This window comes from Apus apus, chromosome Z, assembly GCF_020740795.1.
Source record: "Apus apus isolate bApuApu2 chromosome Z, bApuApu2.pri.cur, whole genome shotgun sequence".
NCBI classification, from domain to species: Eukaryota; Metazoa; Chordata; class Aves; order Apodiformes; family Apodidae; genus Apus; species Apus apus.
Genome location: NC_067312.1, coordinates 74,661,392 through 74,680,049, shown reverse-complemented (window position 1 = coordinate 74,680,049; position 18,658 = coordinate 74,661,392). Strand labels below are relative to the sequence as shown.

General features: G+C 35.6%; 1 protein-coding gene across 1 annotated transcript in view; it reads right to left on the bottom strand.

The window, feature by feature from the left end:
• The window catches only part of ADGRV1 (adhesion G protein-coupled receptor V1), a 278,553-nt gene that overhangs the window by 192,971 nt on the left and 66,924 nt on the right, over positions 1 to 18,658 (bottom strand). The window contains exons 35-52 of the mRNA XM_051642551.1: positions 16,851 to 16,981; positions 16,473 to 16,572; positions 15,246 to 15,425; positions 13,531 to 13,691; positions 12,885 to 12,978; positions 10,212 to 10,290; positions 9,453 to 9,591; positions 8,772 to 8,913; positions 8,080 to 8,342; positions 6,151 to 6,326; positions 5,343 to 5,467; positions 3,687 to 3,853; positions 3,461 to 3,604; positions 2,890 to 2,997; positions 2,179 to 2,431; positions 1,405 to 1,551; positions 977 to 1,199; positions 289 to 493 (exon numbers count right to left, since the gene is read on the bottom strand). Of these exons, the coding sequence (XP_051498511.1) occupies positions 289 to 493; positions 977 to 1,199; positions 1,405 to 1,551; positions 2,179 to 2,431; positions 2,890 to 2,997; positions 3,461 to 3,604; positions 3,687 to 3,853; positions 5,343 to 5,467; positions 6,151 to 6,326; positions 8,080 to 8,342; positions 8,772 to 8,913; positions 9,453 to 9,591; positions 10,212 to 10,290; positions 12,885 to 12,978; positions 13,531 to 13,691; positions 15,246 to 15,425; positions 16,473 to 16,572; positions 16,851 to 16,981 (2,837 nt within the window). The remainder of the gene's footprint in view (positions 1 to 288; positions 494 to 976; positions 1,200 to 1,404; positions 1,552 to 2,178; positions 2,432 to 2,889; positions 2,998 to 3,460; positions 3,605 to 3,686; positions 3,854 to 5,342; positions 5,468 to 6,150; positions 6,327 to 8,079; positions 8,343 to 8,771; positions 8,914 to 9,452; positions 9,592 to 10,211; positions 10,291 to 12,884; positions 12,979 to 13,530; positions 13,692 to 15,245; positions 15,426 to 16,472; positions 16,573 to 16,850; positions 16,982 to 18,658) is intronic.

Sequence of the window (18,658 nt, the reverse complement as noted above, 5' to 3'; positions counted from 1 at the left end):
TAGGCTGTTGCAAAACCAAGCTGATAAACTAATGTGTTAATCTAATTGTAAGGGTATTATAAATATCTCACAATAGGGACAGACAGTGGAACAGATTTCCTATCCCCTTATGTTCTGTAAAAACACATAGCAATGCTGAATATTAAAAGAAACGTCTAACTCAGCTTCCCATAAAACCTTTCAAAAAAAATCCTGTCATATGCTTCATTTTACTGTTTTGGCATGTCTTTGTTCCATTATTCAGAAATTGTATATACTTATTTTAATGATCTACATTAAAACTTTTACCTGAGCAAATGCAATGACTCCGTAGGCATTGTCATTGGGAGGAATGATTATGTTAACAAAGCCATTAACACCAATCTCTGCACCTCCCTTAGGGTTTTTCAGCCACACTTTGAAGCATTCTTCCTCCTCTGGAATGATGTCATCCAGGATATTGACTGCTATCACAGCTTCCATGTCCCCAGGCTCAAATATCAATTCACCTGAACTAGCATAAAAACACACACATCAAATAATTATAAAGTGAGGAAAGCTGATTAGTCAACTTTGAAAGCATTGCTGTAAATTCACCAAGAATTTTTGAAGCTGGAATTACTGCTTATATTCCTGAGGAAGTAACTGAGGTTTAAAGGTGGTTGCTATTTTGTGAGTTTTGTTTTGTTTTAAATTATAATAAGTCATAAAGTAATTAATTAATTTATTTTTTATGAAAGCATTTTAATTTATCCTAAATAAAAGCTTTAAATAAATCAAGTCACAACTGCAAGTCCTGTATTGCCATGCTTTAAACCTTGTTATGAGGCTGTTTGGCTTCAGGTTATCTTAAACCTACCTCCGAAAAATTGTCCTTTGTGTCAATAAGCACACTACACACAGAAGCACATAAAGATCTCCACTGTAACAAAGACAGTATCACAGAAAAAGAAATGCAAGAGCTGTCAGAGAGTTACATAAAACAAAAAAAACCTACCTAGGTACAAAATCTGACTGGTTGGAGATAGTGGTCAGCTCATAAATCTGGGAGTTGGACCCTACAGACAGAGCAATCAGGCTCTTGCTGGTATTCAGAGACCTTGCAATAGTTGAGGTGATATGATCCACATACGGGGCTTCCAGCATTACAGAGAACTGGTTCCCTTCCGAGTTCCAAGAATATAGTGCTGTTGTGTCCTTACCAGATAGCAGGATGTGAACTGCAATGAGAAAGGAGGAGAAAAAAGAAATATGTGATGATATATTTAAAAGTTCTCCTTCTAATGCTGGAAACGCCCTTCGTAGCAAAACAATAATAGTAACTTTTAAAGTCTGATGAATAATATCAAAAAATAAGCACATATAATTCTGCAATTCCAGCTTTATAAACTAGGATTTGAACAAATATTATAGTTTAAGTCTTACCTAAACCTGAAGGAGGTATGAAAACGTGGACGTTTCTTGCAGCACAGACTGGAAGAGTCTGGAAGTGTCTAAAGGTAGATTGCCCTGTCTCCCAGATGAAGATTTCAGAAGAATTTCCAGATTCTACAAAGGAGCAAAATGACAAAACTTAGATTATTTTGCAGCCTGTCAATTAAATCACACACTGGTGGCCATTCAAAAGTCAGAGTTTGGCAGCTTTAAGTACAAAGTGAGACCAATTATGATATTTTACTTTGTTTTGTTGTGCATAGCTCCATAGTATGACAGTCTTCCTTGGGATGATTAATCCACTGACCTAATTTAAGGGTTTTTCTCCACACATTTACATATAAGAACACTATGATGCCCAGCAGACAACAGCCAATTACAAAGAAACCTTATTGCAAGATAAACTTCTCAGTAGGCAGAAGGATGCAGTCACAAAACAATGCCTAAAACATCACTCTTGTAAAAAAACCCAACACGTGCACTTTGCTGAACAATTATCACTGATATCACAAAGCTCAGAAAGGCTTAGAAAGGGTGGAATCATCAGCTAGATGAATAGCTATTGGGAAAATATTTCATTAGTTTAATAAGCATCTGAGAATAAGTATCTGAATATTTTCTGAGGGACAAGACAGAGATTACTTTGATAAAATGCTTATCACTAAATTGTCACTGCCCAGTAATGATTTAATTTCTACCTAAATGCCTTCACCCCAGACTTCTTTGCTAAGCATATACTTACAGTGTTTTTCTTCTGCTAAATACCTTTTGCAATAATTAAATAGATATCAGATCCAGAAGTCCAGGTCTCCATATGTTTTACTTCTTTTGCTGGTAATTGGTGAAGATTCCTAAACTCATTATTCGACCACTGGTACAAGAGCATGTTTTGGCTGGTATTTGACAAAGAAACTAGCAGGTAGATAACACCTCCTCTAGGAAACAAGGCTATGTTCAGAGCTTTGTAAAGTGGAAGCTGGTGATGCAGCACAAAAAGATCTTTATTCCACTGGAAAATCTGTGGAAATATGAAATGTTTTTTCATTACATATTCATAATTAGCAGCAAAAGACAAGATATTAAGTGTCACAAAAGACTTAGATTGAAGTGAATTCCTTATTTCTTAGATGTTAAGGTAGAAGAACACTATGCAAGCAGCTGTGTCCGTTCTGCAAGTGAATATGTTTATGTTTAGAAGTTATTTCTGTTCTTACTGGTTTAACATGCTAGACTTGAAAACAGAAAAAACACTAATGCTAAAATCAAACCAAATATAAATGACATGTTAATGTATCGCTACATTTAAACCAATCTAGAATTTTAAGTCTTATAAACCCATAATAGAAATGTAAGTAAATTTTAGAAATAGATACTTTTTTTTTTACTTTTTTTTTTTTTAATTATCCCTTCATATTTCAAACTCAAAACTAATCAAACTACCAACATCAAAGTCAGGGAAGACCAGTGTATTCTAACCTGGATGGAACTGAAACCAGCTGTGTGACTCACGAAGATTAAATAGTCTTCTTCATCCACAGTAAAATGTTTCACATGTCTGGTATCCAAAATAGAGATAGTCTGTAACTGTGAGGGAAAGATGACAGAAGTGGTGTTTGGAAGTCACTTTAGATGACAAGTTTATACCTATATACAAGGAGTTTTTTTAAGTGCAGAATTACATAGAAATCTATATTTAAATTATACAAAATTTCACATAAGTAATTTTACAATTTTAAAAATATGTCTGTATATATATGAGGATAATTTACAAATTTAATAGAATTTATCTTACATTTTTCCAGAAAATTTTCTATGGCTTGATTGCTCTACAGTTTCTATTCCCACTTCTCAGAGGTCATTTCTCCCATCCCCAAAATATTAATACAAAACCACAGCAGACAACCAACTTGCATCACCGAAGTCATGCTCAGTGCTAGGGCCCCAAAAGCACAGAGAGCTTTTTTCTAAAACATGGCTTGACTGGAGGGCCCACTGAGGTTCTTTCCAACACCATTACTTTATAATTTTATAGGTAAAACAGTTTTACCTTCAACAGTCTGCGCCCAAGCACGAATGCATACACACTGCTGTTGGAAGCTCCCTGATCATCTCCTCCATGGCTGATCACCAGGTAGGGAGAGGCACCAATTTGGAAAGACACACAGCTCTTAGGATTCCAGATAATGAAATTCTGGGAGAAGGAGTAAATATTAAAATTGAGACTTACATTCTTTAATGAAGAGTATGGTTGGCATTTGCAAGAAAACATTTACCTCAACAGGAACAAAAGTTCCTTTCCACTGGTAGACAGTAGAAAATGTAGCAGGAGGGGTACGTAACAGAACACCATACAGGATTTCTCCTGATGTAAAGAAACACCAGCTAGATGCTGACTCCTCCACAAAACTTTGCAAGACAGACAGGACACTGATACTACCCCCTGCAATACAGAAAAAGAAAATACTTCAGGTCTTTTTCAATAGCATTTTCATTATTTACTTGCCAAAAAACTGGGATCGGAAATGCTGAAGTTGTCTCTAAATAGTTGGTGTAAGTGTATGAAAATGCACCCAAATATATAAAGATATAATGAAGATATAATGAGTGTTAAACAATAAATGTCTTACTCATTTATTACAATTGCATATGGAATATGCACGGGCAATTTGAGTCTGATTCAGACTGATTCAGTTTGGAACTTAAATACTGAGAAAATGAGCTAGATAGCAAGTAGCAAAAAAAGTGACAAGGAAACCACAAAATGTATGTGTTTGTCCTCCTCCCGCCCCTCATCACAACATGCAGTCATGGCACTAAGATTCTTACACTGGCTTACAGGAAAAAAGCACTGCATTGTCAGAAGTAAATTCCAAGAGCAACACTCCCAATCCCACACATGGGTTAGAGAAGCTGCTGAGCCCAAGAGGGTACTCATCCGTGTTCAGTATCAGGACTTTTTTTCCTTGTTATTTTCAATATGGATTAGTGAGCAGCTATATACATATCAGTACTGGGACAAAAAAATGCTTAGCATGGAATGGAAACAAGTGAGCAAAGGTGGAAGAATGGTCTGCTCTGGTGAAGCCACACCTGGAATACTGTGTACACTTCTGGTGCCCTCAGCACAAGAAAGATACAGACCTGTTGGAAAGGGTCCAGAGAAGGGCCACCAAGATGATCAAAGGCCTGGAGCAGCTCTGCTATGAAGACAGGCTGAGAGAGTTGGGGCTGTTCAGCCTGGAGAACAGAAGGCTCCAGGGAGACCTTAGAGCACCTTCCAGTGCCTGAAGGGGCTCCAGGAAAGCTGGGGAGGGGCTTTTCATCAGAGAAGATAGTGATAGGACAAGGGGTAATGGCTTTAAACTGAGAGAGGGGAGATTTAGGTTAGATATTAGGAAGAAATTCTTCACTCTAAGGGTGGTGCAACCAGGTTTTGTGCAACCTGGTCTAGTGCTGGGGTTCCCTGCTCATTGGGTGTTGGAGCTTGGTGATCTTTGAGGTCCCTTCCAACTTTAATGATTCTATGATTCTATGGCTTCCTTCAGTGGCAGTTGCTAACCTGGACCAGATTAAAATGTTCATGAAATTACAGCCTGAGACATCCACAATGTCTCTCAGCAGGCAAATGATAGAAAATAAGTGGTGGGATTTTTTCTGAATGTCACATTCAAGTGAAGTGTGTCTCTTCTACTGTGTTAGAAAAATCCAAAGGTAAAAGTAGTAAAGAACAGATTTTATTAAACAAAAGTCTATTGTTGATAATGGTCATATATAAGCAGTGAGGAGCGAAATACAGATTATTGAAGCTCTGGCAGAAGTGGCTGATGACAAGGTCACTCTTAAGCAGCTTTTCTCTTTTATCAAATGGATTTTGACATACTCAGAAAAATATGAATTAATGTGATCAAGTCTGAATAAAGTCAACGTACTGATGCCAAAGGCAGTGTCCGACAATGTCTCCCACTCAACACTCACAGACACGTTGAGACCATTACTCCGTGAAACCTTCAAATAAACTGTAGTGTTGGCTTCTTCCACTATGAGGAAATTTGTCCTAAATGTGAGGATTGTGAAAATATATTAAAAAAAACCCCATTATTTTTATAGCAAACATGCTAGATTCTTACACTACATTTCCAGTGGAGCACATGCAACAGAAACAAAATTTTAATAACAGTTTTTGCTATCCAAAAGTCTGATAATTTTATTAATTAAGGTTGTCCAATGTTTCTTACCACACAGCCTTGGCAAAATCATAGGAAATTCATCTTAAAGCAGCCTGAAATGTAAAACACCAGCTCTGTAGAGATTAAGCTAAATGATTTTGAAAAATGTGCTTCATTTACTTCTGAAAAACAGCTGTAAGTGAAAGTATATACAAGCTTAAGAAAAATAAAAAAATAATTAAAATGTATGACTGCCTGGGCACTGATTGGAGGTTTGGAGCTCTTAACATGGATTGCTATTACTTGAATGTTTAGGGATTAATGAAGTACTGTTTTATGAAAAAATTCACAGAGAAATGGACATTTCTAATGCTGAATAATCCCTTTTAAGTGTTTTTCTCTTGTTTTGTATAGCAGCAACAGTATTTGACAAACCGTGTGCTTTTCAAAATTAAAAATGTTTTATAATTTGATTGCTGAATGTCTTTAATCATCAGACCCAACATTGTAGAGAGATACCATCTTTATAGAATATGAAAAACCACCTTTAAATGAAATCCATGTTTAGTACCTATTTGTAGCTGGATGGATGCTGAAAAGCCCTAGTGGAGCCTGGTTCTGTAATACTGTAATCATGGTTTGCACTCTTGTGCCCAGTCTGGCTCCTCCAGTTGGGTTGAACAGGGTGACAATAAAGTGCTCATCCATTTCTGGTTCTTCATCCAGTATTGCCGAAATATGGAGTGTCTGACAAGAAAACAACCACAGAAAGTTGTTGAGACTGGACAGCTAATGATTACACACCCCTATCAGACTATGCTGCTGCTTCTGCTCTTTCACTGTTCTCTTCAGGATAGCAGAGCAGGAAGACAGCAGCTCTTGAAAAGGGAGACGTGAGGCAAGCAAGGTTCAGGCTGAGGTTCTAAAGTCATCTGTCTGGTGACCTCCACTAGTACAACTCCAAGGCGATCATATCCACTTTCCCCCTCGCCCTCTTCTCTTGTTTTATCCTCTCATGCTAAAACACTCTCAATGATACAGTTTTTGATCCCTTTTTCTAATTTTGGTTCTCTACTTATTCCACACATTCCTTAGTAATTCACAGTTCATGTAGAGCTACCTGGTAACACAGCTCAGTCAAGTTGGTTTTAATTTACTTTAGTTGGCAACTAAACTAGCTCAGGGCAACAGGGTAATTCCACAACTGGTGCTGGGAAGAAGGAAGGAAAAAAAGACAAGAATAGAGGGAGATATGAAATATGCCCTCTCTTCTTGATGCATCTTTCCCTCTGCTGCACCACCGTGGATGAGAGTAGGTTCCTCTCAAGGTAGCAGAGGCAGGTGTTTTCACCATCAGTTGGGGCTCACTGTCATCCTTGCCACTACCCAAACAGGTGAAAGTTACAAAGATAGACATAGCTTTGCTAGAGAAAAAAAAAACTATGATGGATCTAGAACCAAACTTGAGCTTACAGCCTTTTAGATCCCTGTTTACTGCCATAATAAACCATATTTAGATACTGTTTTGAAGTGTTTGAATTCCCACAGATCTGCTAGACTGGCCAGCACTGAGGTTCCAACTGCATTTGAGGTTTGGGAAATGAAAACCAGTGTTTCCAGAAAGGTTTGTCTCAGATTCTATCCCAGCAGCCACAACATAGTAACTTGTTACTGACCCTAGCTTCACTGACAAAATAAAATACAATAAAATAATCAAACTTCTATTACAGTTCAGAAGTGTCAGGATTTCACAAACCTAAGGTAGCTCACTTTCTAGGAGACTTTCTTGTGGGGACAGTACAGAGGCTGTGAGCTTAATAATCCCAGAATAATCAGTCATTCTCTATTCCTAAAACCCTGAGAGCTGTAAATTTTTCCCCATGAGGACAGTCAAACATTGGAATAGTCCTCCAAGGGAAGTGATGGATTCCCCCACATTGGACAGCTTTAAGTCTCAACTTGAGAGGATGCTGAGCCACCTGATATAAACTATAGTAGTACCTAGAAAGGTTGGACAAGATGATCCTTGACGTCCCTTCCAACCTGGCATTCTATGATTCTATTATTCTATTACTCTCTTTCTGTATTTGTTGCAACATTCCCTGTTCAGTTCAGACCAGCTGAAATACCACATTACAGAATAGGAATTTTACTTCAACCTTAACCATTTACACTTGTAAATTATCACTATATTACAACTTTTTTTTTTTTTTTTTCAGCTACATGCTGAATACATACAAAATAAACTTTCTTATGCATACATGAACATTATATACCCATTATACTGTTTTTAATTTATCTCAACTGTTGCCAAGAGACAAATATCTACAGAAGAGCACTTTTAACTTTTATGGACTCCCACACCCATAACTCAATCTGCTATGAGAATGAAGGAAAACATAAGAAAGAAATACAAGAAAACAAACCAGACAATTCTGAAATCTTTTCAACAATTTCAAAAAATCTTTGCTCACTTCTTCGTTAATAACATTCATATTACCTTGAATCTGACTCCCTCTTCCAGCACAATATATCCTTGAGAAGGGGTCAAATCCACTGATGGCTCTGAAGAGTTAATTTCACTTACAAGATACTGAACAGTCACGGTGCCAAAAATCCCCTGAGGAGGTTCTCTAATAATATTTAATACTGCAACACTTTCCATCAAATGGAGAGCCGTTTGCTCCCTTAGGAAGAAGTGATCACTGTTATTGAATGACAAAACTCCATGGCCATCATCATTGGCAAGTATAGTAATGGTGGCTTTTGAGAAATAAATAATGGAAATATTCTTTAATAAACACAGTAAAAATATAATTCCACATACATAAAAACAAAGTACATGTACATAAAAAATCCATTCTTCCTTTAGTGTAAACTTAATGCCTTTATGTCCATGATAGTAGCTGAAGAGAATATTTAATTGTTTCACTTTATCTAGAAAGATTTCTAGTCAGGAATAATCTAGACATGCTCAATAAAAAGCTTGCTTTTGCACTTTTTTATTCCTTTTTTTACATAATACCTTGCTAGTTGCATAGACTTCACAGGGATGTTGATGAACTTTCCAAAGGAATACAAACATCTAGATTACCAGGGCAGTGGTGTTTTCTAAAATATGATTATTCAGAAGAATGAAACTACGACTACCTCACAATTCCAAAGAATAGGGAAACCAAAGCCGAGATTTACCTGTTGTGTTCTCCCCTAATTCCAGCCCCAGAGAGGGGTTTGTTAAAATTAACTGGAACTTCTCATCACCTTCAGGGATATCATCATCAAAAATCGTAACAACAACAGATTTACTCTTTTCTCCATCAGCAAAAAAGAGAGTCTATCATTGAAACACAGAAAGCATGGAATGAAGCATGAAGCACATAAAGGTGTTAAAATGCACAGAATTTTTCAACTAAGGTAAACAGACTTGTCTTAATTAGGAAGGAAGATGAGGCAAGAAGAGCTGTAATCTCTATGTCTTTTACAAGTTGATTGAAACAGAAGTAAAAAGGTCCAGCACATTGCAGAATGAGGACAAGCCAGAGCAATTTACTTTGAAACTTCTGTTATAAAAAATTTGAAACATTTTTTTATGTGAAATAATACATGCTCTTGTCTTTGTATTTGAGATTTGACATGTAATTGAAATTGTATTTGAGATAAATGTTTGAAAGTTTACAATGAATCTTATATTGAAAAATATTTCAGTAAAATAAGATAGTTGATTTTATCTCGTTCTATTCAGATGACCAGAGCAATTGTAACAAGTTGAAAAATCTATCTGCTCTGGTGATCATTCTGCAGAATAAACAATAAGGTGCCCTTTTGAGGAAGCTGAAGGAATGAAAAGTACTAGATTTAGAATTTACTTCTTACCCTTGAGGTCACATTAAAATCCAAACCCAGCTGTGCCTCCAAATTTTGGGCATAAAAAAACACAGACACGTCACCATATGATCCTCTGTTTCTGTATGCCACTATTGTCAGATTCCCATGAGATTCATTGACTTCAAACCTGACATAAAAAGCAAGAAAAATTCTCAGTGCTCACTGAGCATGTTCTTTCAAACAAGGTAGTAGATAGCTGTTACATTTCCAGTTCAAATCTGCTTTGTAAGGAAAAGGCATCTTTACAGTATCAATATCATTACAATTGTCTAAACCAACCTTTTTACCTTTGTTTCTGATCTAAATGGAATTAAGCTATAGGATGTTGTGGTGGTTATTTTCCTGCTTCCTAGTGGCAGATTAAGCCTGTCTGTGTTCATGGATGCCTTCTTCCTAGCTGCTGGAAATCAGCCAGAGAAAAAGGTCCTGGAGATGCCAATGTGCATGCTTACATGGATGCAGTGGCTGGAACACTTGATGGAGGCTGGAGGAGTGACAATATAAAAGGGCAGCAGTGAAAGCAGATACCCAGTAGCAAAAGATTTGGAGTAGTCATACTGTAAATGTTGGTTTCCAGTGTGTGAATTACCCTACACTTTGAATCTATACTGACTGGAGTGATGCTTTGCCATCCCAAAGGTCTGGTCTTATTTTTAACAGGAGTTTTACTGTTAACTGACATGAAAATAATTGAACAACTCCAGTCACTAACTGACACAATGAGTTTTTCAAGGAGACAGGACTTACTTGGTATTTTCCCATTCAATTACTCCACTTATTCCATCATTAGCATCAATAATAATTTGAGAAGCTAAACCTTCCACATCTAAAATAGAAAAAAGAAGGATAAAAATGAAAGAACAGTGAAGTCAATTTTCATTATTTTGAAGAACAACTGAAGCATTTCATAAATTTCTAATAATTTTGTAGATCAAATACATAATTTTCTCTTTCCAAAATGCTGAGGAGAAAATGGTAGAGGGCAAGATAATTGCAAAAGCTCAAATAAAATCTGTCCTTACTTCTTTACTATTAGAACTGCAAAACTATGGCTTCAATTACCACTGTTACATTTAATAGTGCATACAAAAAAGACTAAGAAGAAAAATTTAGAAAGCAAAACACAGCACAGAAAAAGCAAGACCTGTCATAGGATCTTAATTTATCTTCATTGTGAGTGTTTATTTTGGTGGCATTCAACATTCTGCATTCTAAAAATGGGAGGGAAAATTATTAAGAAAGAATAATAAATGATCCAGTATTGAATACCCTACTCAAGTTTCAGTGCCTGATCATAAACCTTACTGGCATACACCGAAGATTCTGCCACAAAGGCAGAATTATTGATTTCTTTGTAGGCTGTTTATGTACTTTAAAATTCTACTGCTAGCTAAAGACCTATGTATCTTCAAAATAACTCTGGAAGATTATTTTTATGTTATTGTACTGTGAAAATACTGACTAACAGAAATGCCCACCAGTTTCAGGGACCAAAACATGACAGTTAGAACTTGATTCTTCTACGAAACCAGTTACTTAATCTTTTCAGACAACAGCACCACATGACTACCTTAATTTACTTCAAATTGCTCTTAATAAGACTTAGAAAGAAATTTTTAAAAGCATGACAATTTCTACAACCAAACTGAATCCACTGAATCTGTAGTAAATGTTCTTTATTTAAATCCATAGGAAAGACTTCTATCAATTCAGATATAACTGAATAAAAGTAAAAGGTAATTGCCATAGATCTAAACTTGTCACTATGAGATAGAGAAGATCAGCAGTCTCTGCAAAACCTTTACACAAAATTCAGCAATGACAGACCTTTCAGCTTCACTCCTAACTTGTATTTTCTCCCATCATGTTGTAGTCAGACCAGTTCACCCAGGATCTGTAATATTCTGCTTTCAACATCAGACCTCGTATTTGATGTCTGGTACCCAACCCTTCCCCTGATGCCCTCCTGCTCTCTTCCCCAGCCTAGTTCTTTCTTCTAGCCATTAAGTTTATTTCTTTTTCTTTTATCACTCTCAGCTGTTGATGATTTTCTCTTCTTTCTTTTCGTTCTTTGCACTGTTGCATTTGAGTCAGGCTCTGTCACGCAGAAAATAACAGAAGTGTCTTTATGCAGTTCCTGCTCCTTATCAGTGAAGCCTCAGATCAGAAATAGAGGTCACTTAAGCTCATTGTGTTTGATGCTACATCACAGACATGCCAGACTTACTCCACATATTGCATGTACATGGCCATGACAGGAACAGCACATGCAGTATGTACCAGACGTGTAGGATTGACTGCACAAGCCTCGATCACGTGCAGAACATCCATCTCTTTTGATATTGGACACCTCCTAGAAATACTTCAACTATCTTGTACGGGGCACGGGATAGCAAAAAATCCTTGAACAGATGCACTAACAAAGAGTTAAACTGTCACTCATAGCAAACCAAAATACACCAAGAGGGAAAACAAGATCAGAAAGTACTCTGATAACAGAATATGTAGTGACATAACGAGAACAAATTTCATGTCTCATGGTTTAAAACTATCATATGCTCACCCTAAGCACATCAAACCCAATGCAGGTATCACAGCAGGGTTGAATGGTCAGGATTCAAGGAGACTGCCAACCCCTGACAACAGATGTTGGGACTGCACAGCACTCTGCACAGCCTGGTTCAGAAGAATCCTTTGTATGTGTATGTTACTCTTTCAATGTTTTAGACACAAGTAATTACAGCTCAGTCTCTACAAATCAGCAATGAGTCTTGCAAGTTACCTTTCAATCTGTAACGAATTAACTCAGTCACTTCTATAGGCATGCAAAGAAAAGGGAAAAGAATCAAGGAAGACGTTAGAAATAATCAATGTATTTAGTCCCCAGTACCACAGGATAATCCAACTGCCCATAAAGGAAATGGCAGCTATGCCTCAGAATTCAAAAGTAGAATAAGGAGCTAAGTAAGTGATAAATGAAGTTTACTAGAAGACCAGGGAAACCATAGGACATGACTCTGAAAACTAAATATGAAAAAGGGTAATAAAAAGATTTTTAAAATTGTGAACAAAGCAATTAGATAAAGTAATTTATTTACATTTTTGTTTCTATTATGTACTCTGCAAATGGAAATCAGATTAAGACTTGGCAATAAAATTTTTCACATAATTGTACTCTGCAGCTGCTAACTACTAACTCTTCTATGACAATTCCCTTGTAATTTTTAAAAAAGCTTAACAAAAGTAAGAAGCAAGTGTATTAGGAGTATGTTTCATATTCTACAGTGTTTCTTTCAGAATGCCCTGTCTCACATTAGCATAGTTAGCAAGTGGAATAATGATAATATGCTGGAGTAATATAATCTGCACATGATTCACATAGAAGGAAAACCAAAGATAATTCTGTATAAGTTGTTTTACCCAGCCTAGGTGGGGATGCAGCTGAATGGTTCATGATGAGTTCCACTGAAGTTAAATTAACCAAGAAGAATTCTTGCACCTCTGGTACATCATCCTGCAAAACATATATTCAGTATATCCTATTTAAATTTTCCTTTAAGAAACTGTCACAGAAGTCACAAAAAAGTAACAGACTAGAAGTCTCCAATATTATAATAACACTAGAATTAAGTTATTTTTAATTTTCATGCAAGACTTTATTTGGTATAAAACTGATTATCTTTAATGAATTATGAAGTAAGACACTACATTTAATGAATAAGGCTCTTTGGTGACACTAAACTATCCTTGTGAGTAAATTTCTGCCCAATTTTATAGGCATAAATCTCAACCACTGAGAAAGTAAGAGCATGTAGCAAGAAATTAATTACCAGTGTTCTGAATATCAGATAGTAAAATCTTAATGAGACAGCTAAATTTCATTTATGCATAGATAGAGGTGCTTTCTGTTATTTTTTTTCCTTCTCTGATTTTAACATTGAGTTAAAAAAAACATATTTTCAAATGACAGCTTCAAGTAATATATAGGTTGCAAGCTTTAGGTTCCAAAATATTCCTCCTCTGATGTCATACAGGTCAGTATACAACAAAAGGGTTTAGAGTTTACCTCTAGAATAGTAACATTTATGGCAGCTGATGTTTCTCCTTCTTCCAAAATCAGTGAGCCAGAGACAGCAACATAATCAGCTCCTGGTTCAGCCAAGGTCTCTTCTGTCTGATTACTTACAGTGAGCCCTGGAACTGTGGCATATGTAATATTGATAGCACCTGTTTAATTTGTGACAAAAAAAATATTTTTTTTTCAATTTTTATGTAATACTAGCTGCAATAGACAAAGAAAAAAGATCAAATGCTTATCCAAAAATTAAAAGCTTTTAACTAGAAACAGAAGGATTGAAAGATTCATCTGGAGTCAATGGACCTTTCTTATCATTTCAATGTCCTTTCAGTCCAGCCTGTGGTGATTTGTCTACACATCACAGGACTCAAAAAGCATTAGGAACAAATGTATTCAGATATCTGAGGTGCCGTGGACCAAAAATATTACACTGCTGAAGTACTACTTGGAACATTTAATCTATTATTAACATCTGGTTTGGTGCCAAGGGAAGTGGAATGTTTCAGGAATGACATCAAAGAAAGGGTTGAGAGAGAGTGCTGGTAAATACAGCTTAATAAATCTTCTCTACTTCCAAGGCAGATCAACAATGACTTGTCTAAAAAGTAAAAATTAGGGGTCACACTCATAAATATTACCAAGGGAAAAAGTTAGACAATTCTTTTATCATAAAGCCATGTCTCACTAACCCACCAGTTTTAAATTTAAAGAGATTGATGCTGGAGATAAAATGACAGATAAAATTCAAAGCTAGTCTGTACGAAATAAAATATAAGGTATAAAAGAATCTTAGTTTTAATAAATAATGGTGGGTTTTAATTAAATAGGCCTGCATATGTTTACTATAGATACTTACTTTAAAGCATTAGTTTCCTGAGTAGAGTTCCAAAAGTAAAATAGATACTGATTGATATTAAAAGAGACATGGGAAAATGCAGAAATGTCATTAAAATGCCTCTGGAAATCTGTGGCATGTCTAGATCTTGAATATTTGCTGTAACTGGACAGTTCACTTCAAAACAGATCTAGCAGAAGAAACTAAGAGCAATTATCACTGAGGTTTTAATATAGTCTACAAAGGTAAACAGGAAATGATTGCTATCTCATAATATAAATTGAAATTGTCAGAAAACAAACAAAAGAACATATTTTTGCTTACAGCAAATTACTGAATTTGGGAATTAAGTATTACTTAATTTTATAGATGTTAAAATAAAAATTGCTTTTAAAAGGAGTAAGAAATCCTAAGAAGAGATATAAACTGGTATTAGTGGTCTGAATGCAATTTTCCCCATGGGACATTCCTAAGCTGCCAAGTTCTGGAAGAGGAAGAAAGAGAAAAGAGGAAGACAGAGGAAATCTGTGGGAATGATCATTCCAAAGAAGCCTGTTCTCTAGTATGTTTTTTATTTCTTCTGCAGAGGCTAGCACTGTGAGACATGTACATTAGGCATGAAGTCAGAAACCCTAATAGCCAACTAGTTACATTCAGCTCCTGGACTCATTGCTGTGGAAATCAGTGCTACAGTTCCAGCTTTAAAAAAGACCCAGCTTCTAAGCCTGCAGTGAGAAGTGTAGGAGTTCTCAAAATGCCAACTGCATCCAAGATTTTTCAAAATTTCTGGCCTCTCTGTTATGGCTTTCATTTACCTAATGATTACCAAAACTGAACTTCATTTTTTTCTTGGGGTTATTATACAAACCGAGAGATCCAAATTCTCTGTTGACAAAAAGCTGAACTGTTTTGTTTTCCTCTGGAGTTAAAACAACTCTGGAAGGGGAAGCAAAATTCAAGACTCCATGTGGTTCATCACTAGCTTCTACTGTCAGAACAGCTTCATACCCTTGACTATCCAAAACAGCAGCCCCTGAAGGAGAAACTCCTGCAAAAGAATTAATGGAATACAGTGAATTATGTGTTATGCATCTTGCTTTTCTCTTACATTACTGCTATTATTGTATCCAAATGACAGTCAGTAATAGTGCAAAATAAATAAAACCAAATGTATTATGTGCTCATTGAACTTTATGGATGGTATGGAATGTATATATGTTTTTACGTGCTATAACAAACACAACAGGAATTTTATGAACAATAAATATGGAGTCACAAAGAACTTATCAAGAAATGAGAAAACTTAAGGGACCAGTGCTGAATATCAACTTCCCTAAACTTCCTCGATTTTAAAAGGAAAGTGAAAACTTTTCCAGGAATTAAATCCAAAAGTTAAAATTATATTAAACTTTGTAATCATTCAATTAAGAAATCATTCATTTTTCCAAATGTTGCCTTGATGGATAATTATTACTGTGTTCAATTTGTGCTTGTCCTGACGGATTACAATAGTCAGCAAATGATTCTGGCAAGTTGGTAAGGCACTTAGCAGCAACACAATCCATGTCAAGTAAGTTTGGTATTTAGACACTGAGTTCAGTTTAACAAAGGGTATTTCAGAAGGGATGCAGTTTCATGCTTCTTTTGTCATTATAATTTGAATGACAGGAATTAAATAATCTGACCTCTTTGCATTTACAGACCAACTGAAATGTCAGCTTGTGGCATGACAAGATTGCTTCAAAACATAAAAATACCCAGTTATTTCATAGCAACTGTATCCACAGCATGTTAGTGAGCTCAAGTTTGTATTTTTAAAGGAAAGCAAATAACCACCAAATCTAACAGGCAGAGTTGAATCAGGTTCAAAACCAATTCAGGAAAAAGCAAAGACAATGTGGGATTCATAGATATAGATGTGCACATATAATCACAAGAACAAGGCCTGTTTCAATAGAATGGGAGTTAATTTTGTCTAGTTTGCACAAGTTGCAGTATGCTTAGTCCTACACTTCCAAAAAGGATTAATTCATATGAAAACATTACAATACAAAATGGGAGTTTTAAGATATAGCTGGCTATAGTTCTATATTACCTTCTGTTTTGATGTTGTATAGGATGATCTGGTATTCTTCTTTTTCTTCAGGAATATGGTCGTCCAGCAAGTGAACATACAATGTTGTATTCAATGTCTCCTATTTATTTTATTGATAAATTAATTTGTCATTATTGTGTAAAATACCAGTGATACCACTGCACCATATGCATTTTGAACAACACCTTTAAGAAATCTAAAGTTAAAACGCTATAAACTATAAACCCCCTCCAGTTTGGAACTGAAGGAGTAAAGGAGCAAGAAAATAAACAGATCAACAGACAAAGACTGCTATAAAAGGCAACTCAGCTCAGTTTTGTCAGCTCAGTTCTAATTACAATATTCTCCTGTAGCCATTAGCTTTGCTTGTGGACTTACCTGAGGAAAAAAGAGTATTCCAGAATACTGTTCAAAATTTTGTTTTACATTATGCCCAACTATCTTCCATTCAACAGTAACATTTCCTAGTCCTGGGGCTGTTCTCACAACATGGAATTGCAGTTGTTCCCCTAGGAACGAAGGATAAGACACAGCATTGTGAGGTTCCCTCTCCTACATATAAATTATAAAAATGAGAAGAAAAAACATGCATCACACTCAAAATAGTTTTTCTGAAAGACAAATATTTTACTAGTGAGCTTCACAGTAGTGATACAACACATTTCTTTTTAATCCTGAAACACAAAACTCAAACCTAATCTCTTTCTTCCCAGGTTTTTCTAGTTTTAGGTCAGTTTTGGAAAGAACTATCAAGATATGAGGAAACATGGTACAGATGGATACTTAAAATGTAAATGCCCATCAAAACATGCACAAAGAGAAGAGCAATACCTGTCTGTGAACTACACAAAACAGTAAATGGTGTATCAGCCAGCTATAACACAAATAATAGCTAACTGGCAAGGAATACACAGTTCTCCTAGTATTTGCAGTGACTTGTGACATTACACAGTGCACACAGAAAAAGATCATAATTACCTGTAAGTTTCATTTATGTGAGTTTGAACTTAGAAACATCATCAGAGTTAGAAATTAAAACATCCAGGAAATGTGAATATTTAATAATTTCTAATTGTCAAAGTATTTACAACGAAAACAAAACATATTCAATAATTAATATTTAAAAATTATTATGATTTTTGGGATAATCAGTATCCATTGGAAAAGTGCATCTATAAGAAGTAATTATCATGTTTTTCACATGTATAATATTTAAGCCAACTGGCAACCCTACTATTTGAAAATTTTGCACCTCACTGCAAACAAACACATATTTAACAGAAAAGTGGTTACTTTGGTACCCTTGCAGAATGAACAATTTAGACAAAGCTTGTTTTAAGAAAGCATTGTGCAATATTGTATTTTCACTGAAGACTGGGACAAAATGCTTTATGATGCACAAGCCTGTTACACTGTAATCCAAACATCAAGAAGAAACTGGTAGTAAAATTCATCATAATTACTGACCCTCATTAGTTAATTACTGACCTATGTTTCTTGTTCAGCTTTACCAAAACCTTTGGTATCCTTATCCAGAAAGAAATAATACTACAAGTATGAATTGATTTCCAAAAATGTCTACTCATATTAGGCTAATTTTACTATTTTGTTTGAAGATTTTTAGTATTTAACCATGCTAACCATATCTTTTGATTTCCTCATTTATCAGGGAGAAAAACAGGGCTTCAGCCATCCTCCTCTTCTTCCTTATTTCAAGCTACTGCAATGCATTTTACTTTACCACAGCCATAGCCACACAACTGTTGCATGCTTCTGCCTGTACTGAAATGCTAACCTTGCCCTCAGCAAGGTGAGAAACAATATTCACAGCTTGAAAAGAAAACATTTTTTTTGAGAGAGAAATTGTTCAATAAAACAACAAACATAAAATCGAATAATACTTGGATTTATGTCTGATAAATTTTGTTCTCTGAACAAAAAAAAAACTTTACATTGAAAATTAAATACCAACACTGAAATATTTTAAAGACCTTCACTCATCCTTTTGTTTTTTTTGTTGTGTTGTGTTTTGGATTGTTTTGTTTTTTGTAAAAGGGAGTTAGTCTTGTTTATTTCCTGCTGTAAGAAAAAGCACTATTTTTCACAAGTTGGAGGAACTGGAATCAAGCAACTTCCAAAAACAGCACAGTATTTCAGCTCCAAACAGCCAGCATTTGTCACAATGT